The sequence below is a fragment of the Entelurus aequoreus genome, linkage group LG09 (assembly GCF_033978785.1).
Source record: "Entelurus aequoreus isolate RoL-2023_Sb linkage group LG09, RoL_Eaeq_v1.1, whole genome shotgun sequence".
NCBI lineage: Eukaryota > Metazoa > Chordata > Actinopteri > Syngnathiformes > Syngnathidae > Entelurus > Entelurus aequoreus.
This window is the reverse complement of record NC_084739.1, coordinates 74,296,455-74,311,499: the sequence shown is the minus strand read 5'-3', so window position 1 is coordinate 74,311,499 and position 15,045 is coordinate 74,296,455. Positions and strand designations below refer to the sequence as shown.

At 36.4% G+C, this 15,045-nt stretch overlaps 2 protein-coding genes across 3 annotated transcripts in view; both read left to right on the top strand.

Annotated features, from left to right (window-relative positions):
- Positions 1-1,905, top strand: part of itsn1 (intersectin 1 (SH3 domain protein)) — a 104,993-nt gene extending 103,088 nt beyond the window's left edge. For both annotated transcript variants that reach the window (XM_062059326.1, XM_062059324.1), the window contains 2 exons: positions 375-483; positions 567-1,905. In XM_062059326.1, coding sequence (XP_061915310.1) covers positions 375-483; positions 567-715 — 258 coding nt within the window. In that variant the 3' untranslated portion in view covers positions 716-1,905. The remainder of the gene's footprint in view (positions 1-374; positions 484-566) is intronic.
- Positions 1,906-11,655: 9,750 nt separating this feature from the next.
- The window catches only part of pdxkb (pyridoxal (pyridoxine, vitamin B6) kinase b), a 33,787-nt gene continuing 30,397 nt past the window's right edge, over positions 11,656-15,045 (top strand). Inside the window, exon 1 of the mRNA XM_062057835.1 lies at positions 11,656-11,896. Coding sequence (XP_061913819.1) covers positions 11,816-11,896 — 81 coding nt within the window. The 5' untranslated portion in view covers positions 11,656-11,815. The remainder of the gene's footprint in view (positions 11,897-15,045) is intronic.

Genomic DNA, 15,045 nt, shown 5'->3' with positions numbered 1-15,045 from the left:
TATTATCCATCAAGGGTTGGATTTGGGGGTGAAATCACCAAAAATGATTCGTGGCACCGCTGCTGCTCACTGCTCCCCTCACCTCCCAGGGGGTGAACAAGGGTGATGGGTCAAATGCAGAGGACAAATTTCACCACACCTAGTGTGTGTGTGACAATCATTGGTACTTTAAATTTCCTTTTTACACTTTTTTTTCCAAATTCCATTGTATGTTATACTCTTCTGACACCACCAGATGGCAGTATAAGTGTCCACATAATGGCCATAAGACCCCAATTCAGTAGTGTAAACAATTTTGCAAATAAGAGCTAAAAGATGGCCTTTAGAGGTTAACCTCATGTCATTATGACGATTGTGTGGTTTTTTTTTTGCAGGACACCTTGAATCCCAAGTGGAACTCCAACTGCCAGTTTTTCATCAAGGACTTGGAGCAGGACGTCCTGTGCGTCACCGTCTTCGAGCGGGACCAGTTCTCCCCTGACGGTCTGCACTCGTGCCTCCGAGCTCTGACCCTGAAGTCTTACTGTTTAATCGACGCCGTCCTCGGTTTGTGTGTGTCCCTCCAGACTTCCTGGGCCGGACGGAGATCCGCCTGGCGGAAATCAAGAAGGACCAAGGCTCCAAAGGGCCCATCACCAAGCGCTTGCTGCTCCACGAGGTTCCCACCGGCGAGATCGTGGTCAGGCTGGACCTCCAGCTGTTCGAGGAGCCGTGACACCCGCGAAGGCGGCGGACCGTCTGGATTTATTTATTGACCGCCGAGGAACTGGAAGCGCCGGTAAGTCGGATCATGCGGCAGCTTGCCAACCTTCAAAAACTGCAATATTCCCCTCAAATGTTCCTTTTTTGGAAAGAACTGATGCTAGACCAGACAGCGTTAGCTCGCCGGCTACCTGCACATGCTCGTCAGTCCCATTACTGTTTTTCTCTCGAGAGTCTCCAGTGACAATTCTGGCCCGAGTGTGTGTGTATGTGTGTGTGTGTGTGTGTGTGTGTGTGTGTGTGTGTGTGTGTGTTAAAAGGAGTTGCTCTCTCTCCCCTGCACACAGGTCATGTCCAGTGTGTAATGACGCTACTAGAAAGACGAGCGTTCTGAGGGGTGGGCGGGGCCCCCGGGGGAAAAAAAAAAAAAAAAGTCGCCGCTCACTGTCAGCCAGGGAACATTTCACCACTTTAACGCCAAGTCTCGTCTTATTTTTTTATGTCGCGGCGAGGGAAGGAGCCGCGTTTTGCGTGTTTAGCTGATTTTAGACCTCGCTCACTTGACGGATGCAGCGGTGTGTGTGTGTGTGCGTGTGTGTGTGTGTGATGGTGCGGACTGAAAACAATGAAAGTGTCGTAACCCCGCCCTCTCTAGAGACCCCTTCTCCTTCTCTTCTTCCTCACACTGGACTAAAAAAGCTGGTTCACACGTTGTGACCTTCGACCTCCTGGCTAGTGTGGAAATATGACTACTGAGAGTTAATATATGATGTACTGTACTGTCTTTTCATGTCAATAAACTCCACCTGGACCAACACGCAGCACCACTCCGCCTTTTTGTTTTTTTACCGTAAAATGTATGGTAGTTTTTACAGCGTATTACTGTAAAATGTATGCAGGGCCGGCCCGTGGCATAGGCCGTATAGGCAAATGCTAAGGGCGCCGTCCATCAGGGGGCGCCACGCCAGTGCCACAAATGTTGGAGGGGAAAAAAAAAAAGGAAAAAAAAAGTTGGTACTATTATTTCTAAATACATAAAATAATCCCACGTTAATTAAAATGCAAAGTAAAGCCTATTTAATAGAAATATTATTTGTTACAACATTACGCCCTCCCTTCCCGTATCATGACTCTTTTTGGACTTCACCACATCAAAAATTCAACACAAGATGTCAAAACGGCCAAAACTGTCAGGTGCCCAGGGAAGAAAAAAGAGAAAAGAAGAGGAGAAACGAGAAAAAGACAGAGGTAGCAGGTAGGTAACGTTAGCCTACATGAAATGATTTGTCTGTTACAGAATGTGATAGTAACCTGGCTTTTTAGCATTAAGCTAATGTTATATGATTCAGCAATTGCTAATCAATAAATAGCTAGTTCTGTTTTAACGTCGGGTTAATATTGTGGAGGGGGCTAAACTGTTATGGAAAATAATAATGTAACGTTAGGTAATTACAGTACTCCCTGGTGTACAGTCATTTGTAAGTCATTCTAGTTAATGCAATATTAAAAAGCACAAATAGAGAACTCTGTAGGATCCCCTTTTTTTGTAATATACTTGTTAAAGTCATACTGGTTTGATATCTTGTTTTGTGCAGTGCCTTATTTATATTGTATTTTTAATTTATTTTATGCAACTTGTTGACACGTTTTATTTTGTGTTTATGTATGTAAAAAATATTGTATTTCATATATTCATTTTTTATTTTTTGTATTCATTTATTCATCCATATTTTTTTTTATCTTGTTAACTATTCTGATTGTTAATTTGCTTTATTTAAGTAAAAAATAAGGTCAAAGACAAAGCTATTCGGTTTCTTGTGAGTATATACACGTCATTGCTGACGTGGGGGGGCGCCACCTAAAATCTTGCCTAGGGCACCAGATTGGTTAGGGCCGGGCCTGAATGTATGGTAGTTTTTACAGCATATTACTGTAAAATGTATGGTAGTTTTTACAGCATATTAATGTAAAATGTATGGTAGTTTTTACAACATATTAATGTAAAATGTATGGTAGTTTTTATAGCATATTACTGTAAAATGTATGGTAGTTTTTACAGCATATTACTGTAAAATGTATGGTAGTTTTTATAGCATATTACTGTAAAATGTATGGTAGATTTTACAGCGTATTACTGTAAAATGTATGGTAGTTTTTATAGCGTATTACTGTAAAATGTATGGCAGTTTTTACAGCGTATTACTGTAAAATGCATGGTAGTTTTTACAGCGTATTACTGTAAAATGTATGGTAGTTTCTATAGCATATTACTGTAAAATGTATGGTAGTTTTTATAGCGTATTACTGTAAAATGTATGGTAGTTTTTACAGCGTATTACTGTAAAATGTATGGTAGTTTGTATAGCGTATTACTGTAAAATGTATGGTAGTTTTTACAGCGTATTACTGTAAAATGTATGGTAGTTTTTATAGCATATTACTGTAAAATGTATGGTAGTTTTTATAGCATATTACTGTAAAATGTATGGTAGTTTTTATAGCATATTACTGTAAAATGTATGGTAGTTTTTATAGCATATTACTGTAAAATGTATGGTAGTTTCTATAGCATATTACTGTAAAATGTATGGTAGTTTTTACAGCGTATTACTGTAAAATGTATGGTAGTTTCTATAGCGTATTACTGTAAAATGTATGGTTGTTTTTACAGCGTATTACTGTAAAATGTATGGTAGTTTTTATAGCATATTACTGTAAAATATATGGTAGTTTTTATAGCATATTACTGTAAAATGCATGGCAGTTTTTACAGCATATTACTGTAAAATGTATGGTAGTTTTTACAGCATATTAATGTAAAATGTATGGTAGTTTTTATAGCATATTACTGTAAAATGTATGGTAGTTTTTACAGCATATTACTGTATAATGTATGGTAGTTTTTATAGCATATTACTGTAAAATGTATGGTAGTTTTTACAGCGTATTACTGTAAAATGTATGGTAGTTTTTACAGCGTATTACTGTAAAATGTATGGCAGTTTTTACAGCGTATTACTGTAAAATGTATGGTAGTTTCTACAGCGTATTACTGTAAAATGTATGGTAGTTTCTACAGCGTATTACTGTAAAATGTATGGTAGTTTTTATAGCGTATTACTGTAAAATGTATGGTAGTTTTTACAGCGTATTACTGTAAAATGTATGGTAGTTTCTACAGCGTATTACTATAAAATGTATGGTAGTTTTTATAGCGTATTACTGTAAAATGTATGGTAGTTTCTACAGCGTATTACTGTAAAATGTATGGTAGTTTTTACAGCGTATTACTGTAAAATGTATGGTAGTTTCTATAGCGTATTACTGTAAAATGTATGGTAGTTTTTACAGCGTATTACTGTAAAATGTATGGTAGTTTTTACAGCGTATTACTGTAAAATGTATGGTAGTTTCTATAGCGTATTACTGTAAAATGTATGGTAATTTTTACAGCGTATTACTGTAAAATGTATGGTAGTTTTTATAGCGTATTACTGTAAAATGTATGGTAGTTTTTACAGCATATTAATGTAAAATGTATGGTAGTTTTTACAACATATTAATGTAAAATGTATGGTAGTTTTTATAGCGTATTACTGTAAAATGTATGGTAGTTTTTACAGCGTATTACTGTAAAATGTATGGTAGTTTTTATAGCGTATTACTGTAAAATGTATGGTAGTTTTTACAGCGTATTACTGTAAAATGTATGGTAGTTTTTACAGCGTATTACTGTAAAATGTATGGTAGTTTTTACAGCGTATTACTGTAAAATGCATGGTAGTTTTTACAGCGTATTACTGTAAAATGTATGGTACTTTTTACAGCGTATTACTGTAAAATGTATGGTAGTTTCTATAGCATATTACTGTAAAATGTATGGTAGTTTTTATAGCGTATTACTGTAAAATGTATGGTAGTTTTTACAGCGTATTACTGTAAAATGTATGGTAGTTTTTACAGTGTATTACTGTAAAATGTATGGTAGTTTTTATAGCATATTACTGTAAAATGTATGGTCGTTTTTACAGCGTATTACTGTAAAATGTATGGTAGTTTTTACAGCATATTACTGTAAAATGTATGGTAGTTTTTACAGCATATTACTGTAAAATGTATGGTAGTTTTTATAGCGTATTACTGTAAAATGCATGGTAGTTTTTACAGCGTATTACCGTAAAATGTATGGTAGTTTTTATAGCATATTACTGTAAAATGTATGGTAGTTTTTATAGCATATTACTGTAAAATGTATGGTATTTTCTATAGCATATTACTGTAAAATGTATGGTAGTTTTTATAGCATATTACTGTAAAAAAAAAAAGGGTCTTTAAACTCGTTTTTATTGAGGGCCACATGGCAGTCATGGCTGCCCTCAGAGGGCCGTTTGTATTAGTGAATAATATAAATGTGCAAGGATTGGCCTCAATAAAGAAGTACACAATTGCCAATGCATTTGATTGTTTATTATTTTATGGACTTTAAAAAAATTTTTTTTTAGATTTTACAGTAAAAAACTGGCAGCCAGGATTTTTACACAAAAATTTGCAGGTTGTTTTTTTAAAGCATATTACTGTAAATGGCACTATTATATATATATATAAATATATATATATATATATATATATATATACATATATATATATATATATATATATATATATATATATATATATATATATATATATATATATATATATATATATATATATATATATATATATATATATATATATCTTATAAGGTAATGTTTAGTTCCACCAAGTCATGAGCGTAACACTAAGCTTCATCACTTTGACTTGTAATATCTCTAATTCTGGTGGCGTTTTGGAACATGTACTATACATATAATACAATAAAGTCCCATATAAAATTATGTTTCTAGCAATACTTTAATTTAGCTTTGAAAGTAACACTCCAATGTTAGTGGAGCTGTACACACTAATAAAAGTCTCAATCAATAAAACAAGGTGCAGTTCGTCAACGTGACGCTAGGAAATGTCGTCATGACTTGTGGGACAGCGCCCTCTGCTGGATCATGTTAGGACCAACACATCAATAGTTAAAAGTTAAAGTAGTAATGATCGCCACACACACACTAGGTGTGGTGAAATTTATTGTATATACAATTTTTTAGATATGACCGGTGGTAATTACCAAGATTATTTAATATAATGTAATCGTTGTTTTTAACGTGTGGGTGTGTGTTCATGCTGCACCAGCCAGAGCGTGACGGAAGCAGCAGGACTGGTGTTGTTACCGCACATGACCAGCGGGGGGCGCCCTTTAGTGACATTCTTCACCCCATTCCCGCTTCTCGTCACGACTCTGCTGCATTTGTATTCTATATTTGTCTCTGCAGGCTGTCTTCTCTCATGTTGGAGGACGTCTAACCCTCCCTCAGTCACGACTCTGATGCAGGAGCTGCGTGAGTCATGAGCGCGCACTTTACAAACGACAAATGAATATAGAGTCATTTTACTGCCCGGTTTATTACCTTTATTCGGTCTCCCTTACAACTGTCAGTACTTCTAATAATAAAATCATTCATTTGTGTCAAAAAAACACACCCAATTATTAGGCATCAATTGTGACCCGCAGCTGTGTTGACCCGGATGCCCACAACCGGACCTGGCTGTGACGTCATTGAGTTGAGGCGGCCAGTGATTTGGCCTGTTCAGAAATATGTGTTTCTGCTCAAGTAGCGACTTATTCGCGAACACACATTTTTCTAATAATTAATAACACAAACAAGCGCATGTTAATGCGTGTGCGCCGTCTTCAATTTAGCCCCGCCCCCTCCACACCAGGGATGGGCGATACTGCACATTTACCAATACGGATACCGATAATGTTCTACTGAAATCTTGATCGGGTTTATAATATATATATATATATATATATATATATATATATATATATATATATATATATATATATATATATATATATATATATATATATATATATATATAGATTTATTTATATATATAGATTTTTTTTATATATATATTTTTTATATATATATTTTATATATACATATATATCATTTTTTAAAATTATTTTATATATATATATTATTATTTTTTAATATTATATATATATATATATATACACACTGTATATATAAAATAATAATCTAAAAAAAATTGTATATATATATTTTTATAAAATATATATATATATATATATATATATATATATATATATATATATATATATATATATATATATATATATATATAAAATAATAATAAAATAATAATATATATATGAAATAATAATCTAAAAAAATGATGTATATATATTTATATTTATAAAATATATATACAAATATATATTATGTATGTATACATACTTTTTTTAAATTATTATTTTATACATATATTATTATTTTTTCTGCAATGAGGTGGTGACTTGTCCAGGGTGTACCCCGCCTTCCGCCCGAATGCAGCTGAGATAAGCTCCAGCGACCCCCCGTGACCCCGAGCAGTAGAAAATGGATGGATGGATGGATTATTATTTTTTATTATTATTTTATATATATATATATATATATATATATATATATATATATATATATATATATATATATATATATATATATATATATATTTTTTATATATATTTTATAAATATATATATGTAAAAAAAATTCGATTATTTTATATATATATATTGATTTTATTTATTTATTATTATTTTATATATATATATGCATATATATATATATATATATATATGTCTTAATTAGATTATCCAAAAAATAGTGCTCGATACCGTGGTAGAGCATAATATGTATGTGTGGGAAAAAAATCACAAGACTATTTCATCTCTACAGGCCTGTTTCATGAGGGTTTTTCCTCAATCCTCAGGAGATTTTAATGGAAGCATTCACATACCATGGTTTATATAGGGCACAGAGCGGGTGGGTACAGGCAGGCGTGGGGGCGTGGTGATTGGCTCATGTGTTGCCTAGGAGGTGTTTCCTTCTGTGACGGCATGCTGATACAATTTCGCTGCGTTTGTTGAGGGATGACAACTCTGGACGGTATATGATAAACAGTTTCTCTTTTAAGCATAGGTTGCATCTTTTGTTACCACTGTTGTAAGGTGTGCTGGATGCAAGAATTTTCCATGTTATTGAATATTCAACATTATTGTCTTTGAGATTCCAAATGTGTTTGCTGAGTTCTGTAGTGTTCCGCAGGCTTTTGCATCTGAAAGAAGCCTTGTGATTGTTCCATCTGGTTTTGAATTCTCCCTCAGTTAATCCTACGTATGTGTCGGATGTGTTAATGTCCTTGCGTATTACCTTTGCTTGGTAAACAACTGATGATTGTAAGCACCCCCCGTTGAGAGGGCAATCAGGTTTCTTGCGGCAGTTACAGCTTTTGTCGGTTTTGGAGTCGTTCTGCCTGGTGGTGGGCGGCTCCTTTTCAATTGCTTTATTGTGGTTTGAAATGATTTGTCGCATGTTGTTCATGCAGCTGTAGCTCAATTTAATGTTGTTCTTGTTGAATACTTTTCTTAGGGTGTTGCCTTTGGGGAAGTGTTTGTCGATCAGGGTGAGGAATTTGTGGCCAATATTAGTTGAGACGTTTTTGCTGTATGGGGGGTTGTACCAGATAATGTTGTTTCGTTTTCTGCTCCTTTTTGGTTGGTTTCCTGGCGTGGGTTCGTAGGTGAGGGTGAAGTTGTATCCGCATTCATCAAGTGCTTTTTGGTACGGGGGGGTTGCTTTGTCGAATTCAGCTTTGCTAGATGACAGCATCGATAGTCTTTTATTAATTCCGGTAGGTATTCTTTTCGTGGTGGTGGGTGGGTGGTTGCTGTCATGGTGCACGTATTGGAGTGTTGTGTTGGGTTTCGTGAATGGTTGGTAGCTGTTATTCCTCAGGTTGAAAGTGACGTCGAGGAAGTTGACGGTTTGCTTGTTGGCTTCAATTGTGATCCGTAGACCGTTCTCTTTGAAGATTTGGCATATACGCTTCTTGGTATTCTCGCTGCTCCTTGGCGAGGCGCGGCACACTGCCAGTCCGTCATCACGGTAAATACCAAGGTCATAGCTGCCGACAAAACCACAAATTTCTACAGAATGAACATACAAGAACATAACACTTTACTGGACAGAAGCATCACCAAATCATACAAAAAAGCACAACCCAACACTTTACAGAACATCCACCTGGAAAACAAACGGATCGCGGCCGAACTGGACATCGAGGACAGGGTGGACGCTACAGCCAACAAGGAAGCCTTCATCACATTGAAGGACCACAAACCCAACTTCGCAAATAACCCATCATGCCGACTAATAAACCCAACTAAATCCGAAATAGGAAAAATCAGCAAAACAATCCTGGACAGAATCAACACAAAAATTACAGACAAAACACCACTCAACCAATGGAGAAATACAGCAGCAGTAATCAAATGGTTCAGCAACATCCAAGACAAACAACAGCACAACTTCATCTCCTTCGATGTCGAAGAATTTTACCCTTCCATCACGCAAGACCTACTGACCAAAGCACTAGACTTTGCCTCGGACTACGACTCAATCACAGGCAACGAAAGAAACATCATCATCCACGCAAAGAACTCCATACTCTTCCGCAACGGCACACCATGGCAAAAAAAGAACAATTCAACATTCGACGTCACTATGGGGAGTTTCGACGGAGCAGAAACGTGCGAACTTGTTGGGAGTTTCCTCCTCTCCCAGCTCGCTAGCCTCAACCTGAACCTTGGTATTTACCGTGATGACGGACTGGCAGTGTGCCGCGCCTCGCCAAGGAGCAGCGAGAATACCAAGAAGCGTATATGCCAAATCTTCAAAGAGAACGGTCTACGGATCACAATTGAAGCCAACAAGCAAACCGTCAACTTCCTCGACGTCACTTTCAACCTGAGGAATAACAGCTACCAACCATTCACGAAACCCAACACAACACTCCAATACGTGCACCATGACAGCAACCACCCACCCACCACCACGAAAAGAATACCTACCGGAATTAATAAAAGACTATCGATGCTGTCATCTAGCAAAGCTGAATTCGACAAAGCAACCCCCCCGTACCAAAAAGCACTTGATAAATGCGGATACAACTTCACCCTCACCTACGAACCCACGCCAGGAAACCAACCAAAAAGGAGCAGAAAACGAAACAACATTATCTGGTACAACCCCCCATACAGCAAAAACGTCTCAACTAATATTGGCCACAAATTCCTCACCCTGATCGACAAACACTTCCCCAAAGGCAACACCCTAAGAAAAGTATTCAACAAGAACAACATTAAATTGAGCTACAGCTGCATGAACAACATGCGACAAATCATTTCAAACCACAATAAAGCAATTGAAAAGGAGCCGCCCACCACCAGGCAGAACGACTCCAAAACCGACAAAAGCTGTAACTGCCGCAAGAAACCTGATTGCCCTCTCAACGGGGGGTGCTTACAATCATCAGTTGTTTACCAAGCAAAGGTAATACGCAAGGACATTAACACATCCGACACATACGTAGGATTAACTGAGGGAGAATTCAAAACCAGATGGAACAATCACAAGGCTTCTTTCAGATGCAAAAGCCTGCGGAACACTACAGAACTCAGCAAACACATTTGGAATCTCAAAGACAATAATGTTGAATATTCAATAACATGGAAAATTCTTGCATCCAGCACACCTTACAACAGTGGTAACAAAAGATGCAACCTATGCTTAAAAGAGAAACTGTTTATCATATACCGTCCAGAGTTGTCATCCCTCAACAAACGCAGCGAAATTGTATCAGCATGCCGTCACAGAAGGAAACACCTCCTAGGCAACACATGAGCCAATCACCACGCCCCCACGCCTGCCTGTACCCACCCGCTCTGTGCCCTATATAAACCATGGTATGTGAATGCTTCCATTAAAATCTCCTGAGGATTGAGGAAAAACCCTCATGAAACAGGCCTGTAGAGATGAAATAGTCTTGTGATTTTTTTCCCACACATACATATATATATATATATATATATATATATATATATATATATATATATATATATATATATATATATATATATATATATGTGTGTGTGTGTGTATATATATATATATATATATATATACGTGTATATATATATATATATATATATATATATATATATATATATATATATATATATATATATATATATATATATATATATATAAAGAATAAAACACAATACAAAGATATGGGGAAAACAAGCCTTTTTATCAATTTTTTTTACTAATAAATCTGTGAATTTTTTTTAAACAATGCAAGAAAGATAGGAAAGGACACTGGAATTATGATCACTAATAAATGTGTTTGTGTTGTGTTTACATTGTTTATAAAGTCTTTGGACACATGAGGACTTTGAATAAGGACCAATAGTCATGGAGGGTCAAATGGGACAAAAATCAATCAATCAATCAATGTTTATTTATATAGCCCTAAATCACAAGTGTCAGAAAGGGCTGCACAAGCCACCAACGTCCTCGGTACAGAGCCCACATAAAAAAAAAACGTTTGAGTTAATTTGTGCAATAAATAATCAAATCATGTACTAATGAAGTCATATTAATAATAATAAACAATGTAATAATTAAATATTGAAATAATTATAGTTTTACGTTATTGACACATTTAATAACACATGCATGTATTTAATTCCATTATCGTTAGTTAATTAAAATATTAAATGTGGCCTTATTTGACCCTCCATAACTATTAGTCTTTATTTAAAGTCTTTATACTCTGACTTTATAAGCAAAATAAAATGATGGCAATGCCAAAACAAAACAAAAACAATTATTATATTACAGCACAAAGTAATCCAACACAAAAAAAATATCGATTTTGACAACTCGGTATCGCTGCGATACTGACACCACCCTCGGTATCCACACGCTCGCCGGTTTGCCTCGACCTGCCCACCCTCACTCCACGCGCACGCGCACAGCCGCACGCACGCACGCGCTGGCCGCCATCACAGGTGTCGCTAGCTAGCCAGCAGGCTAAGTGTGGGTGTTATGCGCTGAGAAGGATCCGTCTGACCCGCGCCTCTCGTCGGCGGACCGTAGCCGCCATGGAGTGCCGCGTCCTGTCCATCCAGAGCCACGTCGTCCGGGGCTACGTGGGCAACAAGAGCGCCTCCTTCCCGCTGCAGGTGAGCGTGACGGCGACAATACAAATGGTGTCACGGAGGAAGACGTGACGAGCTTGGAGAGTGGCGGGCATCTCGTCGTGACGTCACGAAGGGGAAACGACAAGTTCATGTCGTGACGTCACTGGCTCGTCAATTAGTCACTTAGTTTTTCAAGGAGAGGTTGTTTTTTTTTTTACCTCCGTGCTAGTTTGTTCTAGTGGCGGTCACCTTTCTGCTCACACCTTGTTTACCTTTGACAAAGGTCATTGACCCCTGATGACCTCATCACACAAGGTCACCACAAACATAAATATTATGACCTGGTGCCTTATGACGACATGGCAGCGCGGTGGTTCAGTGGATTGTCTTCTCATCTTTCTCCATTTTCACACTTTGATCTATTTTCTTACAATTTATAAAGCTTTTTTCTCATATTTTCTCACACTTTATGAAGCCTTTCTTACCTATTCCTTATTTTTCACCTTCATTTTAGGAGATTATTATCTGTTATGAAGTGTTAGAGGCCTACTGAAAGCCACTACTACCAACCACGCAGTCTGATAGTTTATATATCAATGATGAAATCTTAACATTGCAACACATGCCAATACGGCCGGGTTAACTTATAAAGTGCAATTTTAAATTTCCCGCTAAACTTTCGGTTGAAAACGTCTATGTACGATGACGTATACGTGTGACGTCAATGGTTGAAACGGAAGTATGCGGACACATTGAATCCAATACAAAAAAGCTCTGTTTTCATCTCATAATTCCACAGTATTCTGGACATCTGTGTTGGTGAATCTTTTGCAATTTGTTTAATGAACAATGAAGACTGCAAAGAAGAAAGCTGTAGGTGGGATCGGTGTATTAGCGGCTGGCTGCAGCAACACAACCAGGAGGACTTTGACTTGGATAGCAGACGCGCTATCCTCATCTGTGATCGGGTGAAGTCCTTCGTCGCGCCGTCGATCGCTGGAACGCAGGTGAGCACGGGTGTTGATGAGCAGATGAGGGCTGGCTGGCGTAGGTGGATAGCTAATGTTTTTAGCATAGCTCTGTGAGGTCCCGTTGCTAAGTTAGCTTCAATGGCGTCGTTAGCAACAGCATTGTTAAGCTTCGCCAGGCTGGAAAGCATTAACCGTGTATTTACATGTCCATGGTTTAATAGTTAGTAAGTGTTATGACATGTTAGTGTTATGACGTGTTAGTGTTATGACGTGTTAGTTAGTGTTAGTTAGTGTTATGACGTGTTAGTGTTATGACGTGTTAGTTAGTGTTAGTTAGTGTTATGACGTGCTAGTAAGTGTTATGAAGTTTTATGACATGTTAGTGTCATGACGTGTTAGTTAGTGTTATGACGTGTTAGTAAGTGTTATTAAGTTTTATGACATGTTAGTGTTATGACGTGTTAGTTAGTGTTAGTAAGTGTTATGAAGTATTATGACATGTTAGTGTTATGATGTGTTAGTTAGTGTTAGTAAGTGTTATGAAGTTTTATGACATGTTAGTGTTATGACGTGTTAGTGTTATGACGTGTTAGTTAGTGTTAGTTAGTGTTACGACGTGTTAGTAAGTGTTATGAAGTTTTATGACAAGTTAGTGTTATGACGTGTTAGTTAGTGTTAGTAAGTGTTATGAAGTATTATGACATGTTAGTGTTATGACGTGTTAGTAAGTGTTATGACGTGTTAGTAAGTGTTATGACGTGTTAGTAAGTGTTAGTAAGTGTTATGACGTGTTAGTGTTATGAAGTATAATGACATGTTAGTGTTATGACGTGTTAGTAAGTGTTATGACGTGTTAGTAAGTGTTATGACGTGTTAGTAAGTGTTAGTAAGTGTTAATGTTATGAAGTATTATGACATGTTAGTGTTATGACGTGTTAGTAAGTGTTACTAAGTGTTGTGACGTGTTAGTAAGTGTTATGAAGTTTTATGACATGTTAGTGTTATGACGTGTTAGTGTTATGACGTGTTAGTGTTATGACGTGTTAGTTAGTGTTATGACGTGCTAGTAAGTGTTATGAAGTTTTATGACATGTTAGTGTTATGACGTGTTAGTCAGTGTTATGAAGTTTTATGACATGTTAGTGTTATGACGTGTTAGTAAGTGTTATGACATGTTAGTGTTATGACGTGTTAGTGTTATGACGTGTTAGTTAGTGTTATGACGTGTTAGTAAGTGTTATGAAGTTTTATGACATGTTAGTGTTATGACGTGTTAGTGTTATGACATGTTAGTGTTATGACGTGTTAGTGTTATGACGTATTAGTTAGTGTTAGTGTTACGACGTGTTAGTAAGTGTTATGAAGTTTTATGACATGTTAGTGTTATGACGTGTTAGTTAGTGTTAGTAAGTGTTATGAAGTATTATGACATGTTAGTGTTATGACATGTTAGTTAGTGTTAGTAAGTGTTATGAAGTATTATGACATGTTAGTGTTATGACGTGTTAGTTAGTGTTAGTTAGTGTTACAACGTGTTAGTACGTGTTATGAAGTTTTATGACATGTTAGTGTTATGACGTGTTAGTAAGTGTTATGACATGTTAGTGTTATGATGTGTTAGTGTTATGACGTGTTAGTTAGTGTTAGTTAGTGTTACGACGTGTTAGTAAGTGTTATGAAGTTTTATGACATGTTAGTGTTATGACGTGTTAGTTAGTGTTAGTAAGTGTTATGAAGTTTTATGACATGTTAGTGTTATGACGTGTTAGTAAGTGTTATGACATGTTAGTGTTATGACGTGTTAGTGTTATGACGTGTTAGTTAGTGTTAGTGTTACGACGTGTTAGTAAGTGTTATGAAGTATTATGACATGTTAGTGTTATGACGTGTTAGTTAGTGTTAGTAAGTGTTATGAAGTATTATGACATGTTAGTGTTATGACGTGTTAGTTAGTGTTAGTAAGTGTTATGAAGTTTTATGACATGTTAGTGTTATGACGTGTTAGTTAGTGTTAGTAAGTGTTATGAAGTATTATGACATGTTAGTGTTATGACGTGTTAGTTAGTGTTAGTAAGTGTTATGAAGTATTATGACATGTTAGTGTTATGACGTGTTAGTTAGTGTTAGTAAGTGTTATGACATGTTAGTGTTATGACGTGTTAGTAAGTGTTATGACATGTTAGTGTTATGACGTGTTAGTGTTATGACGTGTTAGTTAGT